Source organism: Rana temporaria, chromosome 5 (genome assembly GCF_905171775.1).
Source record: "Rana temporaria chromosome 5, aRanTem1.1, whole genome shotgun sequence".
Lineage (NCBI taxonomy): Eukaryota > Metazoa > Chordata > Amphibia > Anura > Ranidae > Rana > Rana temporaria.
Genome location: NC_053493.1, coordinates 428,044,577 through 428,060,902, shown reverse-complemented (window position 1 = coordinate 428,060,902; position 16,326 = coordinate 428,044,577). Strand labels below are relative to the sequence as shown.

The 16,326-nt window shown below is 51.0% G+C and overlaps 1 protein-coding gene and 1 long non-coding RNA gene across 10 annotated transcripts in view; both read right to left on the bottom strand.

The window, feature by feature from the left end:
- LOC120941766 (arf-GAP with GTPase, ANK repeat and PH domain-containing protein 3-like) overlaps positions 1-16,326 on the bottom strand; it is a 118,285-nt gene that overhangs the window by 63,658 nt on the left and 38,301 nt on the right. For all 7 annotated transcript variants that reach the window (XM_040355432.1, XM_040355435.1, XM_040355434.1 and 4 more), the window contains 3 exons: positions 13,585-13,712; positions 12,916-13,071; positions 3,432-3,524 (listed from right to left, as the gene is read on the bottom strand). In XM_040355432.1, the coding sequence (XP_040211366.1) occupies positions 3,432-3,524; positions 12,916-13,071; positions 13,585-13,712 (377 nt within the window). The remainder of the gene's footprint in view (positions 1-3,431; positions 3,525-12,915; positions 13,072-13,584; positions 13,713-16,326) is intronic.
- Positions 8,138-12,901, bottom strand: LOC120941767. 3 transcript variants are annotated; one of them, XR_005749591.1, is made up of 2 exons: positions 9,826-12,901; positions 8,138-9,601 (listed from the first exon to the last, which is right to left on the bottom strand). It is a non-coding gene; the product is annotated as an uncharacterized LOC120941767 (long non-coding RNA). The 3 variants fall into 3 exon arrangements; XR_005749593.1 differs by having other exon boundaries at positions 8,138-9,483; XR_005749592.1 differs by having other exon boundaries at positions 8,138-9,425.

Here is a 16,326-nt window from a genome sequence, read left to right as displayed (position 1 = left end):
CCTGGTGAGGGGGGTTCTGTGTTGGGTGCTCTGCACATCGGGAAGACATCCCAATTCTCATGTATAGAAGACGATTATCCAGGGGCTGCAGGGTGGGACCCTCTTGGACAATCTATGGGAGGCCGTGGTGGTGTCTCCTGGTGAGGGGGGTTCTGTGTTGGGTGCTCTGCACATCGGGAAGACATCCCAATTCTCATGTATAGAAGACGATTATCCAGGGGCTGCAGGGTGGGACCCTCTTGGACAATCTATGGGAGGCCGTGGTGGTGACTCCTGGTGAGGGGGGTTCTGTGTTGGGTGCTCGGCACATCGGGAAGACATCCCAATTCTCATTTATAGAAGACGATTATCCAGGGGCTGCAGGGTGGGACCCTCTTGGACAATCTATGGGAGGCTGTGGTGGTGACTCCTACTGAAAGTGGTCTGTTTTGCCGACTTCATTAAGAGGAGGAAAGCTTCCTTTCCCTTCTCCAATCAGAGAAATATTGGATGGGTGTGTCTGAGGGAGGGGGAGGGGCCAGTGTCATCTATTCCTTCCCTGAGCTAAGCCAACTCTGGCAAGGATTGCGGTTCTCTCTCAGGTTCGGGGCTGGATGGTATACATACTTATGGTGTCCCATCACCCGCGCCTCTCCCTGTATGAGCTGGTGATGAGTGCAGAGATCAGGCAGAGGTCAGGTAATCTTTGGTCTCCACACCCCCTCATATTATATAGAAGGGCGGAGCCGGATAAACTGACTCCCCGCATACATTATGAACGGGATCAATACAATATGGCTCCCATCACTGGAATTCCTTTCTCATCTCATCAGGAAGGTGACGGCCATCTTACTACACCAATCACAATACACTGAAGATCGTCATGAGCAGTGACGTCATCACTCATATCTGGGAAGCGGTCACGTCATCACTCGTATCTGAGAAGCGGTCACGTCATCACTCGTATCTGAGAAGCGGTCACGTCATCACTCGTGTCTGAGAAGCGGTCACGTCATCACTCGTGTCTGAGAAGCGGTCACGTCATCACTCGTGTCTGAGAAGCGGTCACGTCATCACTCGTATCTGAGAAGCGGTCACGTCATCACTCGTATCTGAGAAGCGGTCACGTCATCACTCGTATCTGAGAAGCGGTCACGTCATCACTCGTATCTGAGAAGCGGTCACGTCATCACTCGTATCTGAGAAGCGGTCACGTCATCACTCGTATCTGAGAAGCGGTCACGTCATCACTCGTATCTGAGAAGCGGTCACGTCATCACTCGTATCTGAGAAGCGGTCACGTCATCACTCGTATCTGAGAAGCGGTCACGTCATCACTCGTATCTGAGAAGCGGTCACGTCATCACTCGTATCTGAGAAGCGGTCACGTCATCACTCGTATCTGAGAAGCGGTCACGTCATCACTCGTATCTGAGAAGCGGTCACGTCATCACTCGTATCTGAGAAGCGGTCACGTCATCACTCGTATCTGAGAAGCGGTCACGTCATCACTCGTATCTGAGAAGCGGTCACGTCATCACTCGTATCTGAGAAGCGGTCACGTCATCACTCGTATCTGAGAAGCGGTCACGTCATCACTCGTATCTGAGAAGCGGTCACGTCATCACTCGTATCTGAGAAGCGGTCACGTCATCACTCGTATCTGAGAAGCGGTCACGTCATCACTCGTATCTGGGAAGCGGTCACGTCATCACTGGTATCTGAGAAGCGGTCACGTCATCACTCGTATCTGGGAAGCGGTGACGTCATCACTCGTATCTGGGAAGCGGTGACGTCATCACTCGTATCTGAATGACCTTTTCTCTCACTCATGCCCAACAAACAATGCAGTGACGTCATTATTCACATCTGGACAGCAGTGATGTCATTGGTGTCACGTGACCCTAGCAATGGATACTGGAAGTTATTGGGGAAGTCATGTTATTTCTATGGACCAGGATGACCCTCGACATGACCGGGAGAGTCCCGCCATTTAGTGGGCAGCAGTATGGTGAGATACAACCACTCGCATTGAAGACCTCACCCATGAAGAACACTTTAGGTCAGTGATGGAGAACCTTGGCAGCCCCGATGTTTTGGAACTACATTTCCCATGATGCTCATGCACTTTGCAGTGTAGTTGGGCATCATGGGAAATGTAGTTCCTAAACATCTGGGGCGCCAAGGTTCACCATCAATGCCTTAGGCTATCTTGTAAAGGTGGAGCTTGGCTCTGTCCAGTCCAGCCTTTGATCCTTCCTATTGGTCCCTTCATGTTATGGGTGGCCTCATGGACCAATGGGAAGGCTCACAGGGTAGCAGGGGAGGGGGTCACACTCTGGCCAGCTCCAGTGGCCTGTATTTGGACAGATCGGTGACGGGTTCAGCCAATCTGTGTCAGGAACCCATTACCCAGAATTCCAATCTACGGAACCTTTCAAGAATATAAATCCAAGGGGAGAAACTTGTTCCATAACAAGCAACCAGATTCTCAGTTATGGAGAAGGACCAGAAGAAGCTGATTGGGTAACACTGGGTAGCACAGACATGTCCATCAATAAGGCACACTGCGAGTCTGAAGTTGGGATTGGCCGCCTGGCTGGGAGCTCCTCCCTCACCTTACCTTCTTACTTGTGGTCTTCCGATTCGATCGGCTCCATCCTCAACACAGACAACATGGCCGCCTCCCCGAAGGCCGTCAAGGGAAGCCGAGGTCCATATACAGCGATGACATCACAATGAAGGATTTGTTTATATTAGAGGAGGCCTCTGTAGGGAATCTACACACAGGTCACCGCAGGGGAAGGGTAAGAAGCACCGTGGGGGTATGTGTAGAAATGATTTCCCCCTCACTTCCTTTTTGGGGACCCCCGTCACATCCAGACTCTCCTAGTGTGTCACCAAGACAGGAAATGTGAGGAGGGTCCAGAACATCTGCTGATGTCACTTCCTGTGGAGTCACCAGGAGGAAGTGATGGACTATGGAATATATTGGGACCGGTTAAGTTTTGGTCCATTGCTGGTGAATGCCGGATATGACCGTGTACCCAGAGTTATGCAGCCAGCATTCCAAAAGCCCAGTTCAGTTCTGGGTGTAAGCTGTACTGACTGCAGCCTTCAGCACAATGGCCCCGCCTTCTTTCTGCAAGTAAGAATCTGGTTGGTTGCTACAGACAATTCCCATCAATAGGTTCATAGATGGAGACCTCCCGCCCCTTCCCCCACAATCCATCCTCCCCGCCCCCTCCCTTCCCCCACACAGATCATGAGCAGTATTCTCACACAGGTAAAGCAGATGTACAAAGCAACATGACAGCCAACAAACACAGAGCATCGATTGTGTGGTGACACAGGCGGGATTCCGGCTGACGCCGCAACGTTACAAGGAGCTACCTGCCCTCTCTACACCCCTCAAACACACGCACACACGCTCCGCTCAGGGGGAACCCCACCTGTTTGATAGGAATGGCTCTTCCACTGCCAACACTCTCAGATTTACAGTCCGGGGCTCTCTTCTCTCTGTCCACCTCTGCGCCCCTCCGAGACTGGAAGAGAACAAGATACAGCCACACATTACAATGGTACAGGAGGGAGCTGTGCGCACACCCACGCCAAACAGGAAGTGGGGAGGGATTGGGGGGATACACACACACAGGACAGGAAGTGGGGAGGGATTGGGGGGATACACACACACAGGACAGGAAGTGGGGAGGGATACACACACAGGACAGGAAGTGGGGAGGGATTGGGGGAAATGCACACACGTACGGGGCAGAGGGAGGAGTAGGATGGCCCACGCACGGGGAAGAAAGATTAGGACATCACACAATCGGGGGGACGAAGGAGTAGGACGGCCCACACACGGGGAAAGAAAGATTAGGAGGACACACGCACGGGGGGAGGAAGGAGTAGGACGACACACGCACGGGGGGGAAGAAGGAGTAGGAGGACACACGCACGGGGGGAGGAAGGAGTAGGACGACACACGCACGGGGGGAGGAAGGAGTAGGACGACACACGCACGGGGGGAGGAAGGAGTAGGACGACACACGCACGGGGGGAGGAAGGAGTAGGACGACACACGCACGGGGGGGGGGGGGAGAAGGAGTAGGACGACACACGCACGGGGGGGGGGGGGAGAAGGAGTAGGACGACACACGCACGGGGGGAGGAAGGAGTAAGACGACACACGCACGGGGGGAGGAAGGAGTAGGACGACACACGCACGGGGGGAGGAAGGAGTAGGACGACACACGCACGGGGGGAGGAAGGAGTAGGACGACACACACTCGGGGGGAGAGGAAAGAGAAAGATGGAAAATACTCGGGAGAGAGGAAGGACGACTTGCACACAGAGGAAGGAGTAGGACGGCACACACTCGGCGGAGAAGGAGTAGGACGGCACACACTCGGGGGAGAAGGAGTAGGACGGCACACACTCGGGGGAGAAGGAGTAGGACGGCACACACTCGGGGGAGAAGGAGTAGGACGGCACACACTCGGGGGAGAAGGAGTAGGACGGCACACACTCGGGGGAGAAGGAGTAGGACGGCACACACTCGGGGGAGAAGGAGTAGGACGGCACACACTCGGGGGAGAAGGAGTAGGACGGCACACACTAGGGGGAGAAGGAGTGGGACGGCACACACTCGGGGGAGAAGGAGTAGGACGGCACACACTCGGGGGAGAGGAAGGAGAAAGATGGCAAATACTCGGGAGAGAGGAAGAAGGACGACTTGCACACTGGGGGAGAAGGACGGGACACACATTGGGGGAGAGGAAGGAGAAGGACGGCACACACTTGGAGGGAGAGGAAGGACGACTTACACACTGGGGGAGAAGAAGGACGGGACACGCATTGGGGGAGAGGAAGGAGAAGGACGGCACATACACGGGGGAGAAGGAGTAGGACGGCACACACTCGGGGGAGAAGGACGGCACACACTGGGGGGGGGGGGGGGCGGCACACACACAGGCGGCGGTGCAGGCCGAGCACCAGCACCCCACCCACACTGGCCCTGCGTTTTCCCCCCTATCCTGTGCGGCAGCGGGAATCCTGCTCGGAGAGAAGCATGGAATGTCACATGCATGAAGGGGACAGACACAGGCAGACAGATCCATTCCAATCCGTTTATTGAATACAGACTGTCACCAGAACAGAATTCAAGAATGAAGAGAAGAAATCTAGTACAAAACAGCATTATAGATGGCCGGTGAGTCTGCGATCGATCTCTCTATGTACAGGCGGCAGGTGCAGGAAAAGTACAATCCGCAAGAAACGCTGGCTCCAGAAAAGTGCTTCCATGGAGATACACAGCACAAGGATTACATTCAGACAGGAAGAAGAAACAGCAGCATGTCAAGAAGATGGGGTGGGGGTGGGGGTTCCCACGTGGATCCCCCACATCCAAGTCTCCATGTCTTTTCCAAGGCTATGGGAAGAGGAGGAGGCGGAGGAGGTGGTGGTGGTGGTATGGTGGCTCCGTGCAGGCTGCAGGGCGGAGGGTCTCCAGCACTCAGCGGCGCCTGCCCAGGCACGGAGGAGGAAGAAGAGGAGGAGGAGGGGATGTCCCGTATAGTTCCGTTCAGTCTCTACCCCACAGGAGGGAGGAAGATGGGGTGTAAGGCCACCACTCAGGGGCAGTTGGTTGAGTGAGCAGTCAGATACTTGCGCAGGACAGACACACGACTCTGAGGAGGTGGCAGAGGAGCCAGCGGAAGCCTCTGAAACGTCCCAGTCTAGAAAAGGTGAAAGGTTCCAGTACAGAAAAGGGACGAGAGAGGAGACTCTCACATTGACACATCACCGTGACCAATGACAGGCCGACATCGTCTTATCAATATATACAGGGATGGCCATGACACCAACATTCAACCCATGAAGATGGAAGATGGCGGGTGGATGGAGGGAAACCACAACACTGAGCTGAACATCCATCACAGCACTGCAAGAGCCCAACCCGGGAGACACCCATATCAGGGGCAAAAAGGAGAGAGAGAGAGAAGAGAGGGGGAGGAAGAAAAGACAAAGGGAATGTAGAGGAAAGGAAAAGAATAGAAAAGGGGGAGAGGAGAGGGAGAAGAGGAAATGAGGGACGAGAGGAAGGAAAGGAGGTGAGAAAGAATGAAAAAGAAGAAAAGAGGGAAGGGGAGAAGAGGGAGGGTGAGGGAAGGTGAGGGGAGAAGAGGGAAGGGAAGAGGAGGGGGAAATTAGAGGGGAGAAGATGGGAAGGGAAGGAAGGGGAGAAGATGGGAAGGGAAGGAAGGGGAGAAGATGGGAAGGGAAGGGAAGGAAGGGGAGAAGATGGGAAGGGAAGGAAGGGGAGAAGATGGGAAGGGAGGGGAGAAGATGGGATGGGAAGGGAGGGGAGGGGAGGGGAGATGATGGGAAGGGAAGGGGAGGGGAGGGGAGATGATGGGGGGAAAGGGGAGGGGAAGAGGAGAGAGAAATTAGAGGGGAGAGAAAGAAAGAAAGAAGAGAAGAGAAAAGAGTGAGGAGACTGGACAGGTACACTTGTCTCGTGGGAGTATTGAGAATTGTGGAGGGCGACCCGTCTGGGCTGATACGAGGATCGCTCTGATTGGGACGACTATGGAAGACCCCTCTAAAGATACAATTTGGCAGAAACTCTTCCAGGACACATGGAGATGTTCCGGGACAGTCTGGAGTGGGACATCTACACGGGATCTCCACCATCAAATCACCTAAAATGCAGTTCTTCCTACAAATATCAACATTTCATTTCAACTCTTCTCCCCATTCCACCCGCATCCCATCCCAGCCAATGTTACCCTTCCTCCAATCCCATCCCAGCCAATGTTACCCGTCCTCCAATCCCATCCCAGCCAATGTTACCCTTCCTCCAATCCCATCCCAGCCAATGTTACCCTTCCTCCAATCCCATCCCAGCCAATGTTACCCTTCCTCCAATCCCATCCCAGCCAATGTTACCCTTCCTCCAATCCCATCCCAGCCAATGTTACCCTTCCTCCAATCCCATCCCAGCCAATGTTACCCGTCCTCCAATCCCATCCCAGCCAATGTTACCCTTCCTCCAATCCCATCCCAGCCAATGTTACCCTTCCTCCAATCCCATCCCAGCCAATGTTACCCTTCCTCCAATCCCATCCCAGCCAATGTTACCCGTCCTCCAATCCCATCCCAGCCAATGTTACCCTTCCTCCAATCCCATCCCAGCCAATGTTACCCGTCCTCCAATCCCATCACAGCCAATGTTACCTGTCCTCCAATCCCATCCCAGCCAATGTTACCCTTCCTCCAATCCCATCCCAGCCAATGTTACCCGTCCTCCAATCCCATCCCAGCCAATGTTACCCTTCCTCCAATCCCATCCCAGCCAATGTTACCCGTCCTCCAATCCCATCCCAGCCAATGTTACCCGTCCTCCAATCCCATCAGTTTTGTAGACATTTGTCTTAGCATGGCCTTCCTACCCCTCATCTTCTGCTCTCATTACCATCCCTCCTTGGACATCAGTTATGGTTTAGTCCAGTTCTCACCACATATTCCCCCACCCTTCCCCCATTTCACTGTGCTCCAATTGTCCCTTCAACTCATTTTAGCCAATTCTCTGGTAAATGGTGCCAAAACATTGGTACTGGTCCCAACCCGAATACGTCTGACGGAATAGGGGACTAGGCTCCAATTGAAATCATTAGTGAATAGGAAATGGAACTGGTAAAGGTGGGACACATGGAGCCAACCTTCCCTCTGACTATGCCAATCGTTTGATATTATGCGACTTTTTCCCTGACTCTAATAACACGTCTCTGCTGCGTATGTCCTCAGGCAGACAATCATGCAGCTCGCCTGGCTGATAAAACCCTTCACTGAAGCCGAGACTCTGCATTCTATTTAGGTCATCTGAAGGTGGAGCACCCATAAAAAGAGGAGGAAGAGTTTTGCCGGCTGTTATGGGTTTCCACGCCAGGCTGGTTCTTAGAGGCAGTGCTGGATTTCTTAAAATGAGTGATGTCCGCCCTCCTGATGATGTGCGGAGCCTGGCAGGAGAGTCCTAGCTCAGTGTATGAAGGGGAATCATGAGGCCAATAAAGGAAGAAGGACCGGTGGGCAGCCCTTCCCTCCGTTATTGAACACAGAACAAAGATAAAAAAAAAGAAACAAATACACAGCAGGCTTTCTGATACCAACTGTTTATCAGCATTGCTTGGATGGTACAAAGTGCACACCACCACAAAACACCACAATAAAAAAACAAACAAAAGAAAAGAAACGTAAGTTCTGATGAAGACAAATACAGAAAAAGGGCTCTAAACTTCCCCCAACACAACCCGTCTACAACGGGACCTACACTGTCCTATCCATGGCTCTCAACTTCCCCCAACACAACCCGTCTACAACGGGACCCACACTGTCCTATCCATGGCTCTCAGGTCACACCAACACAACCCGTCTACAACGGGACCTACACTGTCCTATCCATGGCTCTCGGGTCACACCAACACAACCCGTCTACAACGGGACCTACACTGTCCTATCCACGGCTCTCAACTTCCCCCAACACAACCCGACTACAACGGGACCTACACTGTCCTATCCATGGCTCTCGGGTCACACCAACACAACCCGACTACAACGGGACCTACACTGTCCTATCCATGGCTCTCGGGTCACACCAACACAACCCAACTACAACGGGACCTACACTGTCCTATCCATGGCTCAACTTCCCCCAACACAACCCGTCTACAACAGGACCTACACTGTCCTATCCATGGCTCTCGGGTCACACCAACACAACCCGACTACAACGGGACCTACACTGTCCTATCCACGGCTCTCGGGTCACACCAACACAACCCGTCTACAACGGGACCTACACTGTCCTATCCACGGCTCTCAAGTCACACCAACACAACCCGTCTACAACAGGACCTACACTGTCCTATCCATGGCTCTCGGGTCACACCAACACAACCCGTCTACAACGGGACCTACACGGTCCTATCCATGGCTCTCAACTCACACCAACACAACCAGACTACAACGGGACCTACACTGTCCTATCCATGGCTCTCAACTTACACCAACACAACCCGTCTACAACGGGACCTACACTGTCCTATCCATGGCTCTCAACTTACACCAACACAACCCGTCTACACGGGACCTACACTGTCCTATCCATGGCTCTCAACTTACACCAACACAACCCAACTACAACGGGACCTACACTGTCCTATCCATGGCTCACGGGTCACACCAACACAACCCGACTACAACGGGACCTACACTGTCCTATCCACGGCTCTCGGGTCACACCAACACAACCCGACTACAACGGGACCTACACTGTCCTATCCATGGCTCTCGGGTCACACCACCACAACCCGACTACAACGGGACCTACACTGTCCTATCCATGGCTCTAAACTTCCCCCAACACAACCCGTCTACAACGGGACCTACACTGTCCTATCCATGGCTCTCAACTCACACCAACACAACCCGTCTACACGGGACCTACACTGTCCTATCCATGGCTCTAAACTTCCCCCAACACAACCCGTCTACAACTAGACCTACACTGTCCTATCCATGGCTCTCAACTCACACCAACACAACCCGTCTACAACGGGACCTACACTGTCCTATCCATGGCTCTCGGGTCACAACAACACAACCCGTCTACAACTAGACCTACACTGTCCTATCCATGGCTCTCGGGTCACAACAACACAACCCGTCTACAACTAGACCTACACTGTCCTATCCATGGCTCTCAACTCACACCAACACAACCCGTCTTCAACGGGACCTACATGGCTCTCGGGTCACACCAACAGAGTATGTCTACAAAGGGACCTACACTGTCCTATCCATGGCTCTCGGGTCACACCAACACAACCCGACTACAACGGGACCTACACTGTCCTATCCACGGCTCTCGGGTCACACCAACACAACCCGTCTACAACGGGACCTACACTGTCCTATCCATGGCTCTCGGGTCACACCAACACAACCCGACTACAACGGGACCTACACTGTCCTATCCATGGCTCTAAACTTCCACAAACACAACCCGACTACAACGGGACCTACACTGTCCTATCCACGGCTCTTGGGTCACACCAACACAACCCGACTACAACGGGACCTACACTGTCCTATCCATGGCTCTCGGGTCACACCAACACAACCCGACTACAACGGGACCTACACTGTCCTATCCATGGCTCTCGGGTCACACCAACACAACCCAACTACAACGGGACCTACACTGTCCTATCCATGGCTCTCGGGTCACACTCCTGTGGGACAACCATCTCAGCTTTGGTAATGAGTGTGCAATGCATGTCTCTGAGTGCGTTTTCTAGAAGGAGTTTTATGCTATTCAAAGTGGTCCTTCTATCTAGATGTGTATTCTTCATTTGGTTCATCTTTCAGGTCTAGATATACGAGATTCTCCGATTTAGCTCCTCCTCTTGGGTCCAGGTTTCTGATTAGGTTCTTCTCTCCGTTCTACAACCGTTTTTCCAGGGTGGTGTCTCTTTCTCCCCAGTCTCCATGTGTGTTATGAGGTGCGGTTTCTCGATTCAGTCTACATTTATGATACTCCCTGGCGTGGTTTCTCTCTGGATTAGACATACGTTACTCTCCAGTGTCTGGATTTATATTGCTCTTCAGTGCGTTTCATTTTGTTCTGGATGTGTGTTACTCTCCGGTGTGGTTCCTCTCTCTGTTCTGGATGTGTTTCTCTCCGGTGTGGTTCCTCTTTCTGTTCTGGATGTGTGTTTCTCTCCGGTGTGGTTCCTCTCTCTGTTCTGGATGTGTGTTTCTCTCCGGTGTGGTTCCTCTCTCTGTTCTGGATGTGTTTCTCTCTGGTGTGGTTCCTATCTCTGTTCTGGATGTGTGTTCCTCTCCGGTGTGGTTCCTCTCTCTGTTCTGGATGTGTGTTCCTCTCCGGTGTGGTTCCTCTCTCTGTTCTGGATGTGTGTTCCTCTTCGATGTGGTTCTTCTTCGATGTGGTTCCTCTCTCTGTTCTGGATGTGTGTTTCTCTCCGGTGTGGTTCCTCTCTCTGTTCTGGAAGTGTGTTTCTCTCCAGTGTGGTTCCTCTCTCTGTTCTGGATGTGTGTTCCTCTTCGATGTGGTTCCTCTCCGATGTGGTTCCTCTCTCTGTTCTGGATGTGTGTTTCTCTCCGGTGTGGTTCAGCTCTTTGGACTAGAAACGTGTCACTCTTTAGTGTGGTTCATTTGCTTGGCTCAGATTTATGAACACAAAATAAATAAGTGTAATTTAATAAATAATTGTTTATCTTTTTATATGGCACCACAGTGACTCCACACAAAGAAAAAAGTGCCCAACCACCGTAGTGTAGACACGCTTACCGAATGGGGAAAGGTTCACAATTATTAACATCACTTGTGACGAAACGCGTCTGGAAGGGCTCGTTATTTGCCGGCCGGCATTTATACATGCAATCTTTTATCTACTTGCATGCAAGTGCAATATTATATTTTGTAATAAATCCATGAGACTGTATCACGCTATGGTCGGCTTTCTTTCCTTTTGAGCATATCACTGCCATCCAGTCTGCTTCATGTGCGTTCCAGTGGTCAGCATTGGAAGCTAAAGGCAGTGGCTGGGTTATAGCCAAACGCCCTTTATGCTTGCTATTCGGCAAGCAGGGCTACACTACGGTGGTTGGGCACTTTTTTCTGTGTGTGGAGTCACTGTGGTGCCATAAAAAGGAGCGATTCTTCGATTATTTATTTTGTGTTCATAGGCGCAGCCTTTTCTGTCTTTTTCCAATCTATTTATGTGTGTATCCCACATTGAGCGCCTGCCTTCTGCTTGTTTCATTCTATTTATCCTTTGTCGCTAGTCTAGCGCGGCTCCTTGTTCTAATATACATGGCTCAGATTTATGTGACTTTTCTGCGTGTTTTCCCTCTCTGGGTTGGATATGTATTGCTCTCCGGTATAGATGTACATTACTCTCCAGTACGGTTCTCCTCTCCAGTCTAGATAAGTATTAGCCTCTCTGGTGTGGTTATTCTCTAGCGTATAGATGTCTGTTACTCTCCAGTAGGACATCTCCATAGTCTTCACACTCTGGGGTAGCTCCTCTCTCTTCGGTCTGGTTGTGTTTTCTCTCTCTCTGGTCTACACTTGTTACTCTCTAGTGTGGTTCCTCTCTCTCTCCGATCTAGATGGGCCTTACCCTCTGGGGTGGTTCTTCTCTCTTGAGTCTAGATTTCTGTTACTCCTTCGAGTGGTTACTTCTTCTTTGGTCTGGATTTAGGTTACCCTTTGGTGCGATTCCTCTCTTCAGCCTAGATGTGTGGTGATCTCCGAGGTCCGTTACTCTCTGGGGTGGTTCTTCTCTCTGGTCTAGAATTGCGTCACTCCCCAGTGCTACTTCTTTCTCTGGTCCGGAAGTTCATTATTCTCCACTGTGTTTTCTCTCCTCCCTGGTGTAGATGTGTGGTACCTTGCTGTGTCCGGTGTGGTGTTTCTCTCCGGTTCAATGTCTTACTCTCCGGTGTGGTGTCTCTCCAGACTAGATGTCGGTTACTCTACGGTGTGTTCTCTCTCTCCAGTGTAGATATCGGTTAATCTCCGGTGTGGTGTCTCTCCGGTGTAGATGTCTTACTCTCCGGTGTGGTCTCTCTCTCCAGACTAGATGTCGGTTACTCTCCGGCAGTGTGGTCTTGCTCACCGGTGTAGATGTCTCTCTCTGGTGTAGATGTTTACTCTCCGGTGTGGTCTCTCTCCAGACTACTGTAGAGGTCTGTTACTCTCTGATGTGGTGTCTTTGCTCTAGATTATCAATGTGGCCCTTAGTTACACCCTCCCCTCATCCTATCGACGCGTCACTGTGGCCCCTGGTTACACCCTCCCCCCAATCCTAGAAGGAAAGCTGGGTGATTCTCATACAAGGTACTTACTGTAAAGATGTTGGAACGGCGCTTGCTTTGCTTGCGTATTGGGGTTGGTGTACTGGAGGCTGCGATGGTCTCGATACGCAGTTCACGTTGGCTTATACTGGGAGTAGAGGGAACGGAGGAGGAGTAGTCACTGAATGTTCCGGCACCATTGGTGGCCTACATAGAATAAAATGGATACGTTGGATCGGGTTATTGGAGAACAAAACACAATAGAAGAACATTCTGCAGCAAAGTATAGGCCACGCCCAGTGCTCCGCCCGGATGACCGGAATATGTACAAAGAAGGAACAACCGGCCTGCCACCCTCACCGCCATACAACCCATTCCCTGAACACAAGGACCAGTACAGACCAGAACACTCCCATTCATGGCAGGATTCTGGTGGGGGGGTACACACTGCATAGCTGTATTTGCATGATCAGTAAAAACTTTATTTACATGAAATAATAAAAAGCAAACCAAAACATAAAAGGTGGGAAGGGAAGAAGCAGACAAGGGGTGGGGCCTCTGCCGCACAGGCCGCCGGGAGGGGGGGGGGGGGCAGGGGACAAGGAAAGCTGCTTACACCTCGATTTTATGAGTCACTTCAAATTATTATCACAAAGAAATTTGATTTAATTGCTTCCTGAATGATCGTTCATAACGATGGACGCCGGCTCGTCCTCTTACCTGGTTAATGTGCATGGATGGAATGGTGGCAGCCGACACGGAGGAGTGGCTTGGGGAATTGGGGAGAGATTTACAAGGACCAATGGAAAGTTGCTGCTTCTTACGAAGGGCGACCACCTTCTGAGCCACTGAAAAATGAAAAGACAATTAAAGAGTCAAGAGGTAGTTAAAGAATAAATGAATACAAATAACCGGGCGCTGTGTCATTAAATGATAAAATACATCCAGTGCAATAATACAACAGTGAATGTGCCAAAACAAAACATGCAATGCCATTTCCACGGAAGACGTCTACATGGACGAAACACGTAGGGGCAGAAATTTGGTACCTTTATAGCACTCTGTTTGAGGATAATGCACTATGGATTCCTCTTATTTTTGTGGGGCTTACCATAAGAATATGACCCAGGTTTGGATCTCCTTAATCGGCAGCAATTAACCATTACACTCCCAGAAGCAGGCCCATTTCTGTGGGGACTGATCTGGTGAATTTTATCTCTGAGCGCTTTGGACCTCTTCATTTTGGTGGGTCTAATGTTCCGGTAAGTAGATAGTGGGCACCATAAAGGATTGTAGTCCACGATTCACAAGATTGTCGTGTTTCACATTTGCATGTTGAGTGTCGGCACATTCACTATTGGATTATTGCACGGGACGTATTGTATCATTTAAAGAGACAGTGCACCGTTATTTGTATACAATGATTTAGTTTTCTATCCAAGCATTCAGGTGTGCAGCGTCTTTGTTTTAAGTTTGTGAGATAAATTTTCATGTGAATTTTACAAATTTTATTGGAGACCTGCACAAGGCTGGAATGGGCTACAAGGCCAAAGATCTGTCAGAGGACGTCAGGGAGAAGATCGGAGATCTGCACAAGGCTGGATTGGGCTACAAGACCAAAGATCTGTCAGAGGACGTCGGGGAGAAGATCGGAGATCTGCACAAGGCTGGAATGGGCTACAAGACCATCAGCAAGAATCTTGGTGAGAGGAGACAACTGTTGTAAATGGAAGAAATACAAAAAAAACATCTATCGTCCTCCTCGGTCTGGAGCTCCATGGAAGATTTCTTCTTATGGGGTGAGGATGGGCATGAGAAAAGTGAGGGATCCGCCCAGAACTACTTGGGCTACAAGACCAAAGATCTGTCAGAGGACGTCGGGGAGAAGATCGGAGATCTGCACAAGGCTGGAATGGGCTACAAGACCAAAGATCTGTCAGAGGGTGTCAGGGAGAAGATTGGAGACCTGAACATGGCTGGAATGGGCTACAAGACCAAAGATCTGAAGATACAAGCGTCATGGTAAACACCCAAGGCTCAGAAGATAAGCCTCATGGTGAACACCCAAGGCACAGAAGATACAAGCGTCATGGTGAACACCCAAGGCACAGAAGATACAAGCGTCATGGTGAACACCCAAGGCTCAGAAGACACAAGCGTCATGGTGAACACCCAAGGCTCAGAAGATACAAGTGTCATGGTGAACACCCAAGGCTCAGAAGATACAAGCGTCATGGTGAACACCCAAGGCACAGAAGATACAAGCGTCATGGTGAACACCCAAGGCTCAGAAGATACAAGCGTCATGGTAAACACCCAAGGCTCAGAAGATACACGCGTCATGGTGAACACCCAAGGCTCAGAAGATACAAGCGTCATGGTGAACACCCAAGGCTCAGAAGATACAAGCGTCATGGTAAACACCCAAGGCTCAGAAGATACAAGCGCCATGGTGAACACCCAAGGCTCAGAAGATACAAGGGTCATGGTGAACACCCAAGGCTCAGAAGATACAAGCGCCATGGTGAACACCCAAGGCTCAGAAGATACAAGGGTCATGGTGAACACCCAAGGCTCAGAAGATACAAGCGTCATGGTGAACACCCAAGGCTCAGAAGATACAAGCGTCATGGTGAACACCAAGGCTCAGAAGATACAAGCGCCATGGTGAACACCCAAGGCTCAGAAGATACAAGCGTCATGGTGAACACCCAAGGCTCAGAAGATACAAGCGTCATGGTGAACACCCAAGGCTCAGAAGATACAAGCGTCATGGTGAACACCCAAGGCTCAGAAGATACAAGTGTCATGGTGAACACCCAAGGCTCAGAAGATACATGCCTCATGGTGAACACCCAAGGCTCAGAAGATACAAGCGTCATGGTGAACACCCAAGGCTCAGAAGATACAAGCGTCATGGTGAACACCCAAGGCTCAGAAGATAGGCCGAATAACAGGGCCACAAACTGGAAGTGCAGATGACCCAAAGCAAAGTGACGAAACTGATGATGTGCTGGAAAAATAGGGACATACAGGTACGTGTCTTTAAAGTGTTCACAGATGTCTGAAAGTTTCCCTGCTAAACAAAAGGCAATGAGAGACCAGCTAGATTCCATGCCGAAGTTCTGCGCCTGAATAACAACATTTGGGGCCATGAGATCCAAGTTTGGGCAGACACCCTCTTTTGATGTGGGACCTGTGAATGGGAATACCACAGGGACTGGGGAATTGAGCAACGTTCCCCTGATAAAGTCATTTGTGACGAAACGCGCAGAGGGAAGCCGCAAAACGCACGCCACTGCACATGCAGGAACTGCCACATCCATCTTTGATCTTGGCATAGAGAACCTTTATTGGATTGGAAGCACCTTCTTGTAAGTGCACATACCATAATACACCCCTCCATACTTATCTTACCTATGGTGAGAGTTTCTTTTTCTTCTCTTAAGTATGAATTTGAGA